At 39.1% G+C, this 21,336-nt stretch overlaps 1 protein-coding gene across 14 annotated transcripts in view; it reads right to left on the bottom strand.

The window, feature by feature from the left end:
* ACC (acetyl-CoA carboxylase) overlaps positions 1-21,336 on the bottom strand; it is a 183,557-nt gene that overhangs the window by 142,180 nt on the left and 20,041 nt on the right. For all 14 annotated transcript variants that reach the window (XM_067090785.1, XM_067090789.1, XM_067090781.1 and 11 more), the window contains exons 2-10: positions 20,871-21,022; positions 17,850-17,979; positions 11,491-11,658; positions 11,198-11,329; positions 6,657-6,871; positions 5,671-5,880; positions 5,053-5,223; positions 4,697-4,859; positions 1,822-1,984 (exon numbers count right to left, since the gene is read on the bottom strand). In XM_067090785.1, coding sequence (XP_066946886.1) covers positions 1,822-1,984; positions 4,697-4,859; positions 5,053-5,223; positions 5,671-5,880; positions 6,657-6,871; positions 11,198-11,329; positions 11,491-11,658; positions 17,850-17,979; positions 20,871-20,981 — 1,463 coding nt within the window. In that variant the 5' untranslated portion in view covers positions 20,982-21,022. The remainder of the gene's footprint in view (positions 1-1,821; positions 1,985-4,696; positions 4,860-5,052; positions 5,224-5,670; positions 5,881-6,656; positions 6,872-11,197; positions 11,330-11,490; positions 11,659-17,849; positions 17,980-20,870; positions 21,023-21,336) is intronic.

Raw genomic sequence — 21,336 nt, 5'->3', positions numbered from 1 at the left:
GGGCTGGGAAGGAAAACCTTGTAGTCCAACTAATTTTCTGGAAATAGCAGATGTGTCTAGATCTGAAAAGGTCACTGAAACAACTTAGGCTCTGGAGAGCTTGACTATAGCAATGCCAAGGACTCACTACACTGTTCACAAAGACTTGAGACAGAAGTTCCACCTTCTGTTTAGGTGCAATATACAGCAGTTCTGCCAGCTCCTACATAGGGAAGCATGTCAAAATCAACTCCAAAGATTGATAATTTAAGGGTTGAGCTTCTCAGTTGGAATAAGAGAAGCAGGAACAGGGGACCCCATAGCCAAAGCTAAATAGTCCAAGAATACAGAGAAAGATTTGGTGCAAGGAACCATTGCTCTCACCCAAGGAGAGGTGGGCACACAAACCTGGGATGATATTGTTGGGGAACATGTACTGGTCACCTACCTTCCTGCACTTAGCCTCATAGGCCAATCAAGAGGAGAACAAGCAACAAGGGCAGGTAGAGAGGGAGGGCAGCCTGGCAGGAGGGAATCAAGAAGATATTCAGCACTATCAGGGGTAGAATATTCCCCATGGAGACTCTGGCAAACTTCTTTTGGCTTCTTATGCTTCTTACTAAACCTTTTCCACTGTTAGGGAGACCAACCAGTACACTCATCATAGAGTCAAGGGTGCAGGACCTACCCCTGTAGTATGAACAAAACTGGTGGGGATCCCAAACACACACACACAGGAAACCAAGCAGCCACACACCAACTCATGTCTTTCACACCTTCATTGTTAATTTTTTGTCACATCCATAGTGAACAAAAACATATATCATACATACTAAACCAATAGTTTCAACTTTTAAGTCTCGCAGTAGCAAGTCTCCATCCAATGACAGTAGAACAAAAGTGCTGGCTTTTGACAGGTGACCGGGGGACTTCCCTAATCACCCTCCTACTACCAATTACCACTTTGTTACCGTACTGTACACAGTAATACTAGGGAACAAACTCATCTTTTAATATAAACCCATCATTACATCAAATGCCCAGCCTCCCAACCTGTTGATTACTCACAGATATAGCTTAGACTGTACAAACCCAAGATCCAAAGGGGATCTATATCTTTTGAATTGGGAATGGAATGTCTTTGATTCATGAAGCCCATGAATATAGACTAATGTAGATGATGAGTAGGTACTGGAAAAAAATATCTCCATTTTCAAACAACATTCAAAATATAATAAATAAAAAAATTATATAAAACCAAGCTTATATCTGACTTTCACTGAAAAGAAACAGAATAATTGTCTCAAACGCATACATTTAAAAATATTTAGCAAAACATTTAAGATATCTCTTTCTAACTTGATCCTTGTTTCTAATGTTTTCTATTAAAATACTAAGCCAAAAGACAACTAATTATAAATGATTCTCAATAATCTGATATCATATAATACTTGAAAATAAAACTGCATTCATCCACTATTTACATTATCATATAACATATACAGTAAGTAAAACCACTGAATCACGTTGCTGGCCTCTAATAGGACCAGGCCAAAGAACTGTTTGTCAATGGGTGGTGAATACTGCATCACTACATAATTCAAGAAGTTGGACAGCTATTTAGAAAGAGAACAAACAGAACAAACAAAAAAAAGTTTGAGAGCAATGAATTTGAGGCCAAAGGGACACAGCAAAAAAAAAAAAAAAAATCTGGTGTCATCTACAGCAAGCCATGCAAGGCCCAGTATATGTGGTAACCACCTCCTATAATGTTTCTGCAGCTGAAATAGCACTTATACAAAGGTAGGTATTGCATGTGAAAAGATTTAAGTGGTTACATACTCTCTTGCTGCTTCCCTGTCTTCACCCCACGAGAAGCAATGACCAAATTGAGAATCAGCATATTCGTGTAATCCTCCTGAGGCAGACACACTGAAGTAACCCCAAACATTCTTTCCAGACCTGAAGTTCAGTTCTTGAACTGTTCCAGAACTGGGCTTGAATCCTGAAAAGCACAAGATATCTGAGAAGTTTGCAAAAACTGTTATTTGCAGTTAGCAACAAAAAGTTCAGCTGCCACGACAGAATTTTTCTCAAAAGAAAAAGTCCCTCCATTCTGTTCTATATCTGACATTTAAACTGACTACAAGAAAAATGCCGATAGACGCTAGATATATTTATGACATTATGTGTTAGCTGTGCCTAGAAGCACATAGACACTACAACCCACAAAATCCAATTAAGTAAACATTTTCAATCCTATCACTATATTCATAATAGATCTACGTCCACATTCTTCAACAGTGCACTCCTTCCCTGGCAATCAGGATCATACAAGTCAGTGCATCTAAGTCTACAGACTGGATATGTTAAATTATGTGTGTAGGGTCCTTTTTATTTGGATGCCTTGGTACTTAAAGACAACAGATGACTGGGAAATCTTGGTGGCTAACATTAGCTTGGTACCTTGAACAGCATAAAATACACTATACGATTCATTTAACTTTTATCTTGACAGTAAATTCTTGCCTTCATATTAATCTCACTCATTTTTATTTTTGAATGACTTTACCCACATTAAACAAGGTATATATTATTATTATTGTTATTATTATTTTCATTATTACAGGTATTACTATTATCACTATTATTACTATTATTATTATAATTATTATCATTATTGTTATCAAGAAGTTTACTAAGACCAATGAACTAATTTATTCAGTCCTCACAGGGATGGCCAAAGGATTTTTCTTATTAATAATAAAGTTTAGATTTTATTTATTAAATTACTGTACAGCTTTCTAAAAAATTTCTTAAATGGATTAACTGAAATGATGGCAATTTTGACATTCATTGTTCACTGTACTTTAAATCACCAAAAATTTTTTAACTGTTTTTGTTACTTTACATTCTGTACAAATAATTACAGGATCATATACAGTGAGTTACTGTCTTGAACTCGACTTTCACTTTATTTTACAAAAAAGAATAGAATAAAACATAGAATTTAGGTCAAAGGCCAAGTGCTGGGACATATGAGGTTATTCAGCAGTGAAACAGAAATTGGCAGTAAAAAGGTCTGAAAGGTGTAACAGGAGGAAAACTTTGCAATTACACTATGAATTAACTGTTAAGATAGGGTGGAAAGTAAGATAAAAGCAAGAGAATATGAACGGAAGTACAGTAAAAGGAATGAAAGGGGTTACAACTAGGGGCTGAAGGAACACTGCAAAAAAACCTAAAGTAATGCCTACAGTGCACCACATGAGTAGCACTGAAATCACTACTCCCCTATGGGGCACTTTATTTTACAAAAATTTATTAGTAATCTGAGTTTCCTTTACTCTGCATATTACAGAAGAATTATAACTTACTTTTGAACCATAGGCTCAAAAACAGAGGAAATGTTAGACTAAAATGCAAGCATCGAAGTTCTAATCATGGCATATACTTTTTCGCGTACAGATGCTCCCCGATTTACAAGCGCTCGCTTTTATGATTTTCAATTTTATGATAACAATAACAATACACTAATATACCAAAATTTTCAATTTTCAATTTTTTCCTGGTGCAATACTCTCACAAATGTGGGAAGCCAGGCACTAACACTCCTATTCTCTCAGGTTGCTACATGGTCTCTTAGTGTATACAAATGATATGCAGTAATCTTATGTGGGCCACTATTTTCTTGGACACCCTCCTTTGTGTTTTGAAAGACAAACATTTATCATGGCTACAAAACAACCATGTGGGTCTTTTGCTAATGGTGAGAGGAGGAAGAAGAGGAAGACAATTACTCTTGAGGAGAATGAAAATAACTGCCAAGCATGAAGGCTACATCCTCATAGTGTCTATTCCACAGAAAGTATGCAATGTTCTGCAAAAGTTAAATCCACTGTTTTCATAAAAAAAGAACTGGGCCAACTCAGGAGATGGATGACTGCCAATGTAAGTGTTCTAAGCATGTTAAAGGTAGGCTAAACTAAGCTAGTATGTTTTAAAATGTTTAAGGTATGCTAGACTATAATACTGTAGTATGTTTTAACATGTTTAAGGTAGACTAGACTATGCTAACATATTGGCCAGGGTAAGTGTTCTAAGGATGTTTAAGATGGGCTAGGCTAGTACGTAAGCCAATGTAAGTGTTCTAAGCATGTTTAAGTTAGGCTAGGCTAAGAAGTAGCCAATGTAAGCATGTTTAAGGTAGGCTAAGCTAGACTATGATGTTCATTAGTAAGACAAAAGGAGACATAAGGGTTATTTTTGACCTACGATATTTTTGCTTAGCAATAGGTTTTTTGGAACCTAACCCCATCATAATTCGAGGAGCACCTGTAATTTATAATAACTGTTATGGCTATTAGAAAGCATAGCTTCAGAAAATGAACACATTTTCATGAAACCTGTTATAATACAGTATATGGCTCATGAAAAAATTTCTTAACACTACTGCTCTTTCTTTAATCAATATTTAATCTATACATTTCTTTTAATATGGCTGCCTCCATGTAAGAACACATGAAAAGTAAAGCTTAAGGGGAAAATTATAACTAGTGGAGAGAAAGCTAACTTCAACTATCATCAATCCAGTTGCCTTAAGCTTTCAGATCTGGAATCCAGATATGTGGAACTTTAATAAATAGCATTTTCCAGGTATGTGGAATTTAATAAATAGCATTTTAAGAGTAAAATACAAACTGATGATTAATCTTACCCTCATCTGGATTTTCACTTGTGATACGAGCTGCAATGCAATGCCCTTTAGGCACAGGTTTTTTTTCAGGTTGGTCAAAGTTAATGACATTGTCATCCCAAGGAGAGTTGCCAAACAGCACACGAATGCAGCGGATTCGGTGCAGAGGGATGCCCATGGCAATCTGAAAAAATTGCATTTCATTTGAACGTTACCTTAACAAGAAATCTGTGAAATTCTCTCTGGTAATAGAAATATCATATCACTCTGGAACAATTATTGCTTGCTGTATGTATCACACTAAGTAAAATTAATATCTTGAATAATAAGATGTCCATGTACTTGCTATTGACTATGTGCATCTCTTCACATATTACCTGTAATTGTGCAGCAGGAAGATTGATATCTGTTATCATTTCTGTGCATGGATGCTCAACTTGCAGACGAGGATTAAGTTCAAGGAAGTAGAAATTACCATCATTGTCATAGAGATACTCAACAGTTCCAGCATTTACATAACCCACAAGTTTTGCTAGTTTGACAGCAGCCTGAAAAACAATTGAAAATCAGTAAAATCTTGAACATAACACTCTATCATCAAACATTTGCAGTTATCAGACACCCTGGACTCCACAGCAGTTCATAAGCTCAAGATTCTACTAGCTTACTATTTTTCCCATACAAGGTTAGTTTTCCAGAGTGGTGCTAGCACCTGAGACAACAAGATATCACCACCAACTTTGCTTATTCTTTAAATGCTGGGCCACCACACGAAAGCTCCCACAATTTCATGTTAGCACAAATCACCTACAGCTAAGTCTTATGAACACACTACTAACCATACTCAATAAAAAAAATTCTAAGTCACACCCGTCTACTAGTTTCTATTCTCTGTATGATCACACCATCTGCAGCATAACCATCTTTCACTTGGTCTAGCATTTTTACATCATTGTAAGGTAATCAGATACGGAATAAAGGTAAATTATAAATACCTGTTCCATTTTACGAAAGACTTCAGGCTTGGCTATAACACACGGGGCCTCTTCAATAATTTTTTGATGCCTTCTTTGTACAGAACAGTCACGACCAAACAAAGAAACTGCATTACCATACACATCTGCAATTATCTGTACTTCTAAGTGACGAGCATACTCCGCCAATTTCATGATGAAAATAGGGGAGCCAGGAACTTCTGCTTGCACCTGCCAAAGTTTAATTCATTTGAGCATTATTATTACTGTATAGAGCACAAAATGTTCAATATCAAAGTGATGATTATTTATACTCTGAATACATGACAAAATGTCCAATATCAAAGTACTGAACATTTATGCTCTAAATAATTGACTGTAATCTAAGCAACTTGTTAAATAAGAATTCAAAACAGAAAGACAAACCAAGGTCTGTTATCTATAGTATATCTCTGTGCAACAGCTTAAGGTTAGAAAATTCTTCAAAGTTACTATGAAATGAAATAATTAACACAGAAATCTTTATAAACATAGATAACTGATGATTCGCTGTGAATACTTCAAAACTGAAGACTTGACTACTACTCCTGACTCACAGTTACAAATATTTCTGACTAGTAACACTGCATATTTTGCCATTTTGGTAATCAACATAACTACGGAATACAGCAATTAAAGATTATAAAGTAAGTTTGAGTATGAAGGTAAAACTTGCACAAATTTAGCAAGGTCGGAAAATAGTTTTCATATTTACATGTAACACACCATTTATGCCCATCCTTACATGTAACACACCATTTATGCCCATCCTATTCCTTCCATTTAAGATCAAATAATTTGGGTTGGCCTTATGAGACTTGAGAAATCTGACTCAGCACTCCAGCTGAAATACTTTCTGCTATGGCCTGTATGTGATAAAGGTGTTTCATAGCCTATGAGTGTTATAGCATACTGAATTCTACAAAAATACACTTGTACTGTTTGAATATGCTCTCCATGAAACAAACCTGTCTAAATAAAGCTTGGAAATTTTCTTCTGATTCTGCTTTCCGAATGCCTTTCCCACCACCTCCCTCAGAGGCTTTAATCATTACAGGGAATCCAATTTTTTGAGCAGCTGCCAATGCTTCTTCATAACTTTCAACACAACCTTTACAGCATAATTCACGAGGTATATTGAGGCGTTTCCCAGCATCACGTTCTGAATACTCAACCTTTAGACCTGAAAAGAAAATAAAATAATTTCTATTTAACTTATGTCAACACGATTTTTGGGCTAAAAACTTACTGTTCTTTATGTTTTGTTATTTTGAGTCATATATAAAAGAAAAGTCAGATTCAGCTCTATCAATCATACCTCATCTCTTTCAAGGATGTTTCATATTCTTTTGCAATTCTATATTACACACCATAGTGAAATTTCAATGGCTCCCAACCAAACACTATACAATACATGTGAAAATATGATTCTCAGCATAAACAGGAAAAGTTGTTGGGACTTGGCAACAAGGTGTTTAATTTGTGAAAAGTAAGTGAGTAGCAGGCCAAAGCTATTCACTTGTTGGTAACACATTACTTTTTCCTTCAGCAAACAAAAACTATGCAGGGTTGGTTGAGGTGGAATTATGGTAAAAGGACTTGGCTTGTAAATCTGGGAAAAATCTAATTCAAAATTTTGTATTTGCCCCTGAGAATACAATTACCTTTTGTATAAGAGACTTACTCCTAAGGTGAAAGGGTCATCTCAAGGAACGGCTGGCACTGTTCCAAAGTCAAACACCCACCCATAATTGCCATATGCCCAGTCATATGTATAAGCAGGGGAGGACTGACTCATGTAACCTCGTATGCAGCCAGGGACAGGGAAGCAGACTCTGATATGGCCCTGTTCCAGAGTTTACAACATGTTGAACAATTCTCTATGAAAGAATCAGAGAATCTTGTTTTTCTTGTAGGTTAAAAAAAGGCGGAGGTTGGTGATAACATCATCCTCCAGGGTTGGATGAGAGAGCTCTACACCCAACCCTCCTGCCGCCCCCACCCGATCCGACCCCTTGGTAAAGAAGGAGTCATAAAGAACCTATCATCAGATCTAGGTCTTTAGACAGGCACTTGCTTGTGTAGTTTTCTGCATATCCAAAAGTCCTGCAAGAACACGAACTGAGCTGTCCAACAATTGGGAAAGAAGGGGAAGAAAACTGGATCCAAGGCATCAATTTGCCAACATATTCCCAAACATGCACCATGGGCCTGAGGCATACTTGTTGAAAAAGCACAACGAAAAGTACATGATTGTTAAGAAGTACTGTAAGCCCAAAGAGAGAATCTGGGGTCAAAGCGTATTCCCTTGTAGAAAGTAAAAGGAAGGCTAGGAGTCAAGATCCTGCCCTTGATACCAAAAAACACAGTTTGCCTGACCAGGTTTAGGAGTGACTCTAAACCCTGTACACTAATGAGAGCAGAAACCTTGTCTTTCCCTTACAAAAGACTAGAATTCTGTTCATAGAACAAAGGGTCAGAAGGGGAGGTGACTATCTTTTTCTCTAGTTGGGCAGCACTTATGTAGGAAGTGGTAGGGGAACATGACCTGACAGAAGAACCAGGAAAGAAATATCAAACATAACATTCCAGTCCTATTGAACTTTCTCAGCAAAGTACTGAGAACCCCCTAAATCTCAGATAGTAGCTGTAAGGCCGAGTGCAAGAAGCTAAGAGGATTAGAAAGAAATCTCATGAGAAATCCTAAGAGTGCAGGGATAGATCTCTCATTTCTTCCATAGGATGAATGGAAGGAAATATCCTAAAACCTATAAAGGAGTCATGTGGACTGGAATCAATCCACAGAAAGAAAGTCTGATTGGAAGGATGAAGCTGCCACAGGAAAGCCAACACCCTGTAAGGTGACACCAAAAGCTCCTGGTTCTATGCAGAAGAGGGGAAAGTCAAAGTTCTCTTTCCACAAGGAAAAAGATACTCATAATCACTTGATGAAACAAATTTACCCAGATCCTTCAGGAGGAAGTCAGGCTAGTTAGACAAATGGGGTTGCTGTACCTCACCCCTTTACCTTGGAGGAGATCTAGAGAGATTCTCTTGAAGAGAGAGCATGGGAGTACAGTAATGAAGTCTTGAAGCAACAGCAAACAATGCACCTTCCTAGACTGCCTACCAAGAATCCTCTTCAGGGAAGATCCATGAGAAGATCCAACCTAGACTGATTACGAAATTTTGAAGAGAAGAGAGACAACAAAAACATTGGAAGGCTAAGATTCATCCTCTAAAGGAAAGATGAAAGCCTGAGGAATAGTGACAACTGTTTTGGAAAGAGTAGGTTGATAAGGACTCCATCCCATCAAATCCAAAAACGTTATCTTCTCTCCACCACAACCCGCCCCTTCTTTACCTCCACTTCCCAAGTTGAGTCTTGTAAGGCATGAATAAGGAACAAGTAAAAACCCATACATCCTATGGGTGAAGGTGGTCTTCATTCCTGCCAAAGGTGTACAGACTGTTCTTCAATAACCTGAGCACAGAGGTAGTCATGACAAAATCCTTTCTCTCTAAAGAGTTGGTAGGAGTTTAGGACTGGCTTGATTCACTGAAAGTCTGTACAAAGGACAGCAAGTTTTTGCAAAACTTCCAATCCATTACATCAGCAGCAAAAGAGAGAGAGAGAGAGAGAGAGAGAGAGAGAGAGAGAGAGAGAGAGAGAGAGAGAAACGATATTTACTGTAGTATATTTCTCTAGTGTTTTTAGAAGATTTGACTACTGGCTCCTCAAGATGACGAAACTTCAAGACTTAGACGAGGGAAAACCAACTAAAGCTATATAAATAACACTCAATTAACATGGGGTGTTTTCTGTTAATTAGGTTCTTCAAAACTGACTAGAACCTTAGATCTCATATATCTAGATCTGTAACCACTACAACTCTCCTCCAGGTGTTACGAAGCAAGCAAGAAGAATCCTCCATACTCAAGAAGTGGGTCAGATCAAAATCTGATATCATGCAACCTTAGTCTTGGAAAAAAAAAAAAAAACTTGCCCTGGGGAGATTTTTCTACTTCAAATCACAATGGGAAAAGCAATCATCCTCAAGAATAAGAGTCTCTGTTCAGAAGTAGAGTTCATGTATGATAGCAAGACATAATGGTGACAGGTCACTATGAAAGCTGCCCTGTCACTATTGAATTCTGTCTCCGAATAGGCACTGCCTGATCAGACAGCAGTACTTTCGGCCATAAAAAGCTGCTCAGGACCAAGCAATGCAGCAGTGGGTATCAGCAGAAATGGTTAAGGCCTACTGTGGCATCACACAATCATTCTGAAAGGGCAGTTGCATGCAAAGCATTTAACCAAACCCAGAAAGGATTGCTGGAATATGCACAATTTCTATCAAGTGTGAGTGGAAGGAAAAGTGTCAAGAGTGAACTTGTCCATCAGAAACTTCATTATGCTTTGTTTACCCATGCAATGTTTTTCCATTTTCTCTTGAAGAATTCTTGTACCCATTTTGGCAATTACAAGCACTAAGACCCCGTTCAATTTGCAGTTACCGAGCTTTTCAAGATGGCCGCAAGGCCCTGCAGTGCCGCCCTGGTGGAAAACCACCAAACTGCACAGATAAAACCTCCAGATATTATATACCTTCTATGGCAGGAACATGTCTGAGAAAACCTCACTCTAGAATGGAACTGTTCAATGTATAAGTACATTCTAAGATAAACAGAGCTGCTGTTCTTATGCTGCAGCTGATCAGAAGCTGACCAGTACGTATTCAGAATATAGCCTGGTTAATGGAACACTGAGAGTGAAAACCTTCATGAAAGACGATGGTAAGTTATCCTGTTTGCTTGAATACAACAAAGAGGTAAGGGATCCTTACATCCAACCAATCCCTGCAAGTGAAAACACTGATACATACCCTGGACTGCTCTTGGGATCAAGATCACTACTGCTCAAACCTAATGAGGTTGTGCATAAAGCCACGGAAATCAATGTCAGCACAGATAGGAAACAATCTGAACTGTTATCCCAAAGCAGTCCTGTAAGTGAATGCCAGTTCTGAGCACAACAGGAAGAAGAGAGACGGAACCTTACCTGCTCCTCCAATATCAAACTAAAAGTTTTAAAAACAAAGTACGTACACTTCATAACACCTGAAACTAGAGTCCATGATACAAGATGCCACTTGAGAAACCAAAATAAAAATAAAATTCATTGTTTGGCATCCCTATCTTGCTGTACAACAATAAAAATAGTAAAATGTCCAGCTTCACACCACAGTTGAGAACAGTACGTAAAATACAGACATTTTCATTTGATCACAGCTAAAGAAAAAATGATAGGTTAATGACAGCCACTCACTTGTTTGCCACCAATCAACTTGTTATCATACTTCAACAACCATATCTAGCTCGCACCGAGAATATTCCAATCTAAAAGGTGATGGTTTACTTCTTGTAAAAACAAAGAAAATTTTTCATATATATAACCCATCAATCTCAATCAACCTTAATTTGCAGATGAAGCAATCAAGTATCTTACCTGATCCTGACCATGGCAGTGTTGGTATGTCAGCTGTTTGGGCAACAATGCTGGATGCAATTTTATCACCAAGTGCCCACATGGCCTTCTCTGGTGGACCAATAAAGGCAATGTCATGCTTGAGCAATTTAGCTGCAATGAAAAGAATAGAAATATAAATATAGAGGGGAAAAAAGTACTAGTAGATATAATTTAAAAATGGCTTCCTTCTACTTCTAAAAAGTTACTTAAATAAAACTGCTTACTTCTCACTAGAAATCCAATTTTTCATTAAAATTAAAACTAAAATTTACCTGGCAATTCTGGGTATTCTGAAGCATGGCCCCAACCAGCCCAGACAGCATCAGCGTTGCACCGTTTTGCTGTATCCACAATGACTTTGACATTGGCGTAATTATTATTGTTAGCCCCTCCAGGTACCATAACAGTGTCATCAGCTAATTTTATATATTCTGCTCCAGCTGTAAAGGCAAATTTTCAGTAAGTACCAGGCAAAATAATGTCATATAATTAAAGTATGATTCAATTATTTTTCATAAAGTCTGCCACCACAAAGAAAAAAATTACATTTTTATGATAAAATAGTTTTATATATACTTACCAAGTAATTACATAGTTATATAGTTTCCTCTTACACAGCAGCTTAAATTAAAAAATTTACAGGTAACGCTTCAAATTCTGTTTATGCCATATGTCCATCGGACGAGAGGCGGGAGGGCTTTGATCATGTAATTACTTGGTAAATATATATAAAACTTTATTTTATCACAAAAATGTCATTTTTATATATGTAACTTACCAGGTAATTACACAGCTGATTCCCACATTGACAGGAGGTGGGATACATGGACATACTCTGCTCCAAAACATTAAGATGTAATGAATTTTGAAATAGAAAAAGTTGCTAGCATTGAAAACATGCTTGTCGTTCCTTATTAGTTAAGAGAGCCTGCAGTAGAAAACTGCCTCTGGTTGGTGCTCAACTGTAGAGATGTGGTGGTATAGCCAGGAGCATCAGCTACTTAGTGGGAGCTTTGCAGCAAAGGAGAAGTCCGATGGCTAGCAAAGCATAATTGGAAGTTTTGCAGCAGAGTTAACTGAAGGCTAGCAAAGGAAGTGCCCTTGCCCTGGGTGCAGTAACATAAAAAAATAACCAGATAACAACGTCACCTGCACTGAAATAAAGATCACAACCCATCCACTCAGAGTGGTGAGTGCTCCACGTACATTGTACCTCCAGGCTCTCACAAAACTTAGCACCTTACTACAAGGTGAAGAGATAGTAGGAGAAAATCCTATGCTTCCTTCCGAGATGCCAAACCAGTTACTAATAATCACAAGGTATTTCAAAAAATTTTAACACTGTTTAAACTTTTCTAAAGAGGTGAGAAGCGAAAATCATTCCACTTCTAGTAGGTCAATTGTAGGATGGACGTAAGGGGCGTATATGCATGAAAGCTAATGAGGTAGAAGTTGTTCTGACATCTTTAGCTTTCACTTAAAAGTAAGCCCAATGCTCTCCTGAAACTAAGAATGATCTCATAGACCAAGTCCATACATGCAGAAGAACAATGCGTTCTTAGAGGGCGAAAAAAGGGTCCTTGTCAGAACACTATAGGTTATGAATGACCCCCTGTGCTTCCAATCCTGCTCAAGTAACACCTGAAAACTCCAACAGAAAAGAGAGCTTCCTACTCTTCCCCAGAGCTGGCACCAGGCAAGCTGAAAGTCACACAAGGTACAGGCTCACGCTGGAGGGTGCTCCTGGGGACCCAGAGCACTGTCCCCAGCTGTCAAGACCGCCTTCTCTTCCATTAAGTTCTTGAGAGGGAGAGAAGTTCCAGGTCATGAAAAGGTCCTCGTTCTCCATTAAAAACCCTAGGGTAAATGAGCAAACTGCGTTACTGAGTCAGACGTAGCTCGATACCCCTAACAAGAGGAACATTAGAGATTCTATATCCTCTCCAATAAAATAGGCAATGCTGCCACTAAGTCAAGAGTGTCTCAGAAGAAGCTTAGAGTCTGAGACACCTGATTCGGAACATCGTTCACTTAGATTGGTAAACTGAGCTAGAATATGACATCTACATCTTTCAAATGTTTCTTGTAGCACCTCTGAAAAAAAGCCCCTCTTTCCTGATAAGCACCCGGACAGCCCAAAGCCTGTCCGTGTATGAGTGTACCACCCTTGGTGGTGCCTCTTGAAGTGAGGTTGTTTGAGAAGACATGAATAGTGGAAGGATTCTTGGAGAGTCCACCAATCAACCGTAGCAATTCGGGAACCATAAATTACAGTTCAGAACTGGGCTACGAGGTACGTCGTAATATTCTGACGAGCATGAGAAATTTCAGCCCTTCCTTGACCATGTCAAACGGTGGAAGAGCTTAGAGGCCCAGGTTGGAGCGACCTTGCAGTAAGGTGTCTGTTGCCCAGACTAGAAGATTCCTTTAAGGTGGCAGACAGACAAGATCGGCCTGCCCTATAGAGGCACATAGCCCAACAGTTAAGGGGATTCGAGGCCCACTCGAGAGTAAGAGTCAGTTCAACCCCTAGAAATTCGATTTATCGTCCGCAGGAAAACCCCCTTGTCGCTTGGTGGCAAGAACTAATATAAAAAAGTAAGGATTTGAGCGAGGGTCAAGAACTGATGTCTAAAGCGAATGACTCTCAGCTCTCTGGCATACATGTGAAAATTTGTTCCCCTGGGGACACGTCCCAGAAATTTCCCGGTTCCCTGAGTGGGTTCCCGCTACTTAAACAAGGAGTGAGAAGCAGTCTAAGACTAGTCTCATGATGAGAGACTTCTTCTGAAAGTCTAAATTCAGACAGATACCACCGTAGGTCCGACTGAAAACCCAGTCTTTGGGAAAAAAGAGCAGAGTCTGGTTATGATTCTTTGTCCCTATTGGTCTTGCAGGACAGGCTGAAGTTCATGGTCAGAAAGGAAGACAAAAGTAAGCAGCGCAAGGACTTGAGGGAAGTCTTATGTTGCAGATGTCGAAGCATAAATTGTCACACTGGAAGACCCTGTCTCATACGATGGGTCTGATATCTTTTGGAGTTTGTAAGTGGACACAAAATGAAGTATCCTACATATCCAGGAACTCCACCCAATGGCCCTGGAGAATGGACGACAAGACTGTTCGGTTGGTCTCTGCAAGCGAACAAACTTGTAGAACCTCGTGGAGACTCACAGACAACTAAGTGGACTATTTGCCGACCCTGTCGATACTTGACAGCCATGGACACATGGCCATCAGGGAAAGATCGACTTCTTGGTGCGATAATGCCTAGCGCGGACTCGATGACACCTCGTACAGATTGACAACACATGCGGAACTGTACTTGGTTAAAAACTAATATCTAACACACCTATAGGAACTTGGAAAGTCCATAAGATACACAAAAGTCTGGCCATGGGTAACAACAGTCTTAAACAGAACCAGGAGTGACGACTTCTGCTGCAGTCCAACACAGTGCTCTAAAAAAGAATGTGGAAAGGAACTAGGTGTTCAACGGAGGGAGCCTAGTGTGGCTAGTAAGAGCCGAGCGCTCTGGAACAGGTGTTGGGTGCTCGGGATTCGTTGCCAAGTGCCATAAAGCTGGTATCAGGAGCTCTGAAGATGATCCTGAGCACTGCTAGAGAGAAGGCTCATTGTGCTTCCTTCTGCCTGGAGCCCAAGAAAAGTTTTCCATAAAAGAATGCTCAGGAGGGAAGATATCATCATACCAAAAGAAAAAATGAACTGCGGATATATGGCATCTGAAAGTAGCTGCGAAGCAATGTCTGTTGGCAACAACTGAGTGACTCCAATCTTTTTAGCCCCTGCGCCTGATGTCAGTCAAGAAAGACCCTTACTTCAAAATCTTGACAAGAACTTCAACCAGGACTAATTCTGTCTAAGCATCAGAGAAGGACAGAAAACAATTGTCTTGCTCCCTTAAAAAAATCAAAGTCAGACTCCCAACTCCCAGTAGAGGTGACAGCCTTCATCAGCAAGCTCATAAATTCGTAAACAAAAGTCCCTGTCTGCAAAGGACAGTGCTTTGAGGCACTAATTGATGTCACAAAAGGGAGCAATTCGGCCTGTCTGGAACTCTAGGCGAGGGTGAAACAGGCTGAAAAGAGACAAAACTGCCTGAGAGCGGTTGTATGATACTCAAAGGAGGGAGTCCGATACTGAAGAAGGACACCCAGTGATCAGAGACTAGAGTTGGCCACTTGAAGAGGTGTTCAATTGGAAAATGCACTCAAAAAAAGAATAGCACTATATTCTTAAAAGAAACAGGAGCCGAGCTAAAGACAGACTAGTGTCAGCCACTAGTAGACTGGCGCCAGCCGCACGAGAGCTGGTGCTGGAAGCTCTATATGAAGACGAGCTCTGGGGCTACAGGGTGCTCGGGCAAAAGCAGGCACCTATGTTCTGCTTGGCGCCAATACAGTATTGGCATTCCGCATGCCTCTGGTTGGGGTCCCACTTAACCTGTAGCGACGTGGCGGTATAGCCAGGAGCGTCTGCTACTTAAATGGCAGCTTTGCAGCGAAGGGGAAGTCTGATGGTTAGCAAAACATAATTGGAAGTTTTGCAGCAAAGGAGTTAACCGAAGGCTAGCAAAACTTCAAAAAGTACATCTCTACGGACGCCTTTCCAATGGCTGTCCATCGACACCTGAGGACAGCAGGCTTTACTGAGGGGCAACTACCCAGGGGCAAACCCCTCCAGACTCCCATGGACTTCAGTATGCCTCCTTCCTGGTGCATGGGAATCTGACAGGTGACAGGGACTGGGTTTAGGAGATCCGAGGGGCTGGAGCTACCCCTCCACTACGCATCCGGTAAGACACCTTTCCAGTGGCTGTCTGTCGATACCTGGGACCAACAACAGGCTCGACTGAGGGGGGAGAATACCCATGTGTAAACCCCCTGACCTCCCTTGGACTTCCAGTATGCCTCCTCCCTGGTGCATGAGAGTCTGACAGTGCCCTTTGTCTAGGAGCATTTAGGGACGAGTAGCCACCTCCTCCACTGCACAACACTTCACTATTATTACAAGGTTAACATCTGTTAAACCAGATACAAGACTGGCAATGGCATGGGAAGGAAGCAAGGGAGCCAGGGGTGGGAGCAAGTGGATAAAAAAGGCAGGAGGGCCAGCAGTAGGAGAAAGTTGGTGCCAAAATCTCAGTAACTGGCGCCAAGTGCCTGAGAGCGGCCGCCCCACGGGTGCCTCACAAGTGCCGAGCACCCGATAGCGGTGCCCAGTGGTCTGCAGTTGGCACCAGATGAGCTAGTAGCTCGGGAGCTGGCGAGCGCTACTGGGCGCTCTTAGTATGAGCTAAAAAATGCAGAACTCTTTGAAATTCATGTCATTTTTGTTTAGTATATGTACTGCCGAAGCAAGAACCAGAGCATGGTTCTCGGCTGTTGAGAACATCTTCTTTGCTAAAGCCCATCATAACCAAAACATTAAGCACAATTCTCTCCTACTGCATTCCTGCCCTTACACTTTTCAGTTCTCTGCTAATCCTAACCAACACAATTCGAGATTGCAGATATGTATTCATTACTGAAAATATTGGATCAGTAGAGAACGCAATATTTACGTTATATTACGCTAATCAGTAAACAAAGTAGCGAATGCAGTATTCAAGTTTTTTATGCTACTCAGGAAAAGAAAAGTTAACCTTTACAAACATAGTTCGATGTACACTTAGTACTATCTTACAGACATATCTCAAATCCTATCAAACATTGAGACTGTTATGTACTAAGTCTTGCGTATTATATTGCGCATGTCAAAGCTCTGCTTATGACAGGTGCATTGTGGGTTGTTGTGGTTTGGGATTGGGGAAGCCCCGTCAACTGTAGCAAGATGTAACAGCACTATAACCATTAAAGCCAATGTTTAGCCATATGTATTCTTAACCCTCTACCTTGGGCCACCCAGTAATAGAGACTTTCAGATATGTATTTACTACCAAAAAAATTCGGCAGGGTAGCGAACACAATGTTACGTTATTACACTTTCCGGAAAAGGGAAGGTAACCTTTACCGACAAGAGTTGAAGTACACAGAGTATTGTCATACAGAACATGTCTCAACACTAACTGAGACTTGCAGATAAGTAACTCATTACTGTAAATATTGGTTCAGCAACAATGCAATGCTTACATTTATTACGTTAACCAGTAAAAGTGGAGTTAAACCACTGATTGTGAAATTGCTATTATAGCAAAATATGATAAACTTGACTCAGTTCTTAATAACAAAACAATAAATACTGATCCTGAAAGCTGTAGGCTTGAAGACTACCAGAAATCAGCGATAATACTTCATTGAAATCCAGTTTCTAACGGCAAATTTAAGAACAAAGCTGCCATCAACTCGAGCACGGCAGAAACAGAATGAGGTTGTTTGCTAAGTTGTTCCTGGTATTTGTGTCAGTGGGCGGGACCAGTCACCTGCACTAAACTTTGAAGCGTTACCTGGGAATTTTTTAATCTAAGCTGCTGTGTAAGAGGAAACTATAGCTATGTAATTACTTGGTAAGTTACTTATATAAAATTCAAATTTATGTGGTAATTTTGTGTACTACTATACTGATAAGGCACAGAAAGTAGTTTTGTTAAAACAAAAATTATATCATATACCTTTCAAGTCCTCTGGTGTGACCATTCCAATAAAATGGAATGCTCTGTCATTCCTGAACACTTCATATGCCCATTTGCGTATACTTCGCATACACTTGACCGCAGCAATGCCATTGTTTGCAATGAGGATCTGAAATGATAAAGCATATTCCTTCAAATTTCTTCCTACATTATACTGAGTAAAATCAAGACAGTCCATGGTTAACAGAGTATACATGAAAGATTTTATATCTGAAACAAAAATATAAATCTCTTATCTCATTTATGCTTAGTGCATAAAATGTTACAGTTAACTGTGGGTCAAGTCATTTGATGGGCTTAATACATACTGAGTCATATGGAAATGGAGACTCACAAGGTTGATAACACATCAGTATCTGTAATCTGACTGGTATATTTTGTGTGGTCAATAAAATGGAGTGACCACTTAACAAACTAGTACCCCAAGAATATATGTCAGGGATGGTAGGGAATGGTAAGCAATGATGAATCTAGCTAACATTCTGACTACCTGCAACTACTAGGCCTTTTGAGGCATTCATGAACCAATCTATGACACCTCAAAAGCAGTGAAATAGGAAATGCATTTCCAGCAAATAGCATCAACTTCTTAAGGGCCATTTAAAATTAAATAAAAAAAATAATGTTCTAATATCACAAACCTCACATGATACAGATGGTGTTTCTAGAATTTCTCTTTTGTAGCACACATATAAATGAGTCTCATATTAGCTCACCTAGAACACCTTGTTCTCCTACAGTTTTCCTGCAAGTGTGTCTTATACTGTATAAAAATATCCGAAGTAAACTATTCTACATAGCACAGCTCTCATAGGTACTTTAGGAGTCTCACATATTGATAAGGCTCAATCAATCTGATTTACAAGAATTTACACTATCTGTATTTTGTTTTGGAAGAATATATCATGTTGTCTCCTGGCTTTGGGTGAATATAAGTATTTTGGGTCGGGGTAGTCAAAATGCTATAGTCAAAATACTTTTATATTCCCTGATACTAAAATGAAAAGAGAATTCCTCTTTCTACACTAATTCTGTCCAGAGGTGAAAATGTCATCAGAACCATTGCATATTGGTCAAAAAATGAATGTGATAAAATGAGTGAGTAAAGGGCTCCCACTCATTAAGAAAGTAATCATCTGTGACAGTAGGATGAGATTTCTTTCATCTATCTACTGAAATAACATCTACCAAACAATATGAATTTTCTGATAAAATTATTAATTTCAATACTTATTTAACATTCATCTAGCTATAACTTCACCAGTATGGCAAAGAAGCAATTTCATAGTAATACCTGGTTGGGTTAGTAGGCTGTCTTTTTTCCACCTTCTCACTTGCAGGTAACTCAACTTAGTTTCCTGCTTTCCAACCACTCTTTTTTTTTCCACTAGATTGTGGGGAGGTTCAGGGAGGTTTTTTGAATGGTCGGTAATTAACGAAATAAGTAATCTTATTATGAAAATTCATACAATCACATAGATGAATACCATATGGATATGGATGGAGGGCTAGTGAGACCTTGTAATTGCATCTCAATAGGCCAACAACCCAACCAACTGAAAACTTAAGGAACACCATCATTAAGAAACAACTACCTGATAAGGAATCTTCAGCACCAGTAATACCTCTACTGAGACTCCTTTCCTCAACATGGCAAATGGGGGGAAGGCATATATGTCCATGTATTCTAATCAGCTATTACTGTGTCTATCACCCACCCTTGAGGGTCTGGGTTGGGGAAGAACATACTGGAAGATGATGGTTCTTGGAGGTGGCAAAGAGATTCCCCATAATCTCCACAGTCGCTTGCATATTTCAATATTCAGGGTCCAGTTTGTGGGAAGAATGTCGTTTTTCTGGCTCAGCAAAACTGCTAGTATGTTCATCTTTCCCAGAATAAATTGAGGAAATATATGGATCCTCTTGCCTCTGGGGACGACTAAATTTAAAAGATTGACTGACTTCATACCTCCCTGTTTTCTATTAAATTTTTTCTTATGTTTAAGCAAAACATTAGTTTTTTTCCATACCCCACCCTTCACACTCTTTACATCTATTTTCTAAATTACAAGTCTGGCTTGTACAATCCTCACAGTGAGTGACCAAATACTTCAATTTAGGAAATCTAGTTGAACAATTATTTGCTTCATAAATCCTGACTGAACTCTCAGATGATGAAATTGTCCTTAGATTGACAATTCAACAACAGACCACAAAAACCTGGAGTGAAATTCCTTCAAACAGCCAACACTCGGAGAATTGAACCTCTCACAACGGTGACAAAGTAAAGAGTGACTGGACAGCTGTAAACTTGCTTGAGTTACCTTCAGGTGAGAAGGAAGAAACTGACAGCCTACCAACCCAACCAGGTATAACTGTGACATTCCTTCTTTGCCCTGTCAGTAAAGTTATAGGTAAATGAATGTTTGATAAGTTTTACTGAAACAATAAATAGTGCATACATAGTATGGACACAGTATTTACCACTTTATAATTCGCAAGATAGTGCAACAACAAAAAATATTCTTTCTAATAAAGCCTATGAACTAATATGTTTAGAAGTGATGAATTTAAACATTAATTATCAACTTTTATAAAAGCAACTTGAATGCAACATCTGGCCCCCCCGCCCCCCCCGTATCTGACTGAAGTTTGAACTTGAGGTAGAAAGGAAGGGTATTACCTTCCTTATAATTTCACTTAATCTATCGTTTCAAGTTCTATTGTGCTATGACTATATTACTAGTCTCCTAAAACAGAAAAATTACATATAACAATAGCATTTTTAAGCAAGCAAAACTTTTATTATGTTTCCTCACAGAAATGATGGTTATTCACAATGGGTCTCCTTCTTTTTCCACAAAATCTGAAAAAATTATCATACTTTGGACAATATAATTACATAATCCAATACAGTAAAAGAATGTACAGTACTATATATAAAATATACTGTACAGTTGTACAGTACTTTATGTAAAAATATAACTAATGGCTACTTACTCGAGTAATTACTTTTTTCCCTCCAAACTTCTTGACAAACTCTTGAGGTGTAGCAAATGAAAACTCTTTGTGATCTGGAGGACGTAGGAATCTCTGTTCACCTTCTGCCATTATTGTGCATTGATCACTTTCACGTTTCTCTAACTGAGCATCTGAAATGGTAAGTTGAAGTCAAGTACATAACAATAAACTACACTTTGGGCAATAAATATCACATGAAGAAGACTGGACTCATGTCTCAAAAAACTCTAAACATAACAAGTTTGCAACTCAATTGGGTACCAGTTGAAAGGTGCATGCTAGTTACAAAACAGTTCAGCTAAACAGTTCTGCCAGGCTGTAAAGAGGTATACAAAAAGATACCAACAAATTTCACAGGGAGAAACTTGTAAACATTAGTCAAATGCAACCTTCCCTCCATTTGAAAGGTCAAATTTGTAGCAGAAAATGTCATAACAACAGCAGG

The sequence above is a fragment of the Macrobrachium rosenbergii genome, chromosome 47, assembly GCF_040412425.1.
Source record: "Macrobrachium rosenbergii isolate ZJJX-2024 chromosome 47, ASM4041242v1, whole genome shotgun sequence".
In the NCBI taxonomy this organism is placed as follows: Eukaryota; Metazoa; Arthropoda; class Malacostraca; order Decapoda; family Palaemonidae; genus Macrobrachium; species Macrobrachium rosenbergii.
Note: the sequence above shows the minus strand (reverse complement) of the source record. Positions and strands in the feature narration are given on the sequence as shown.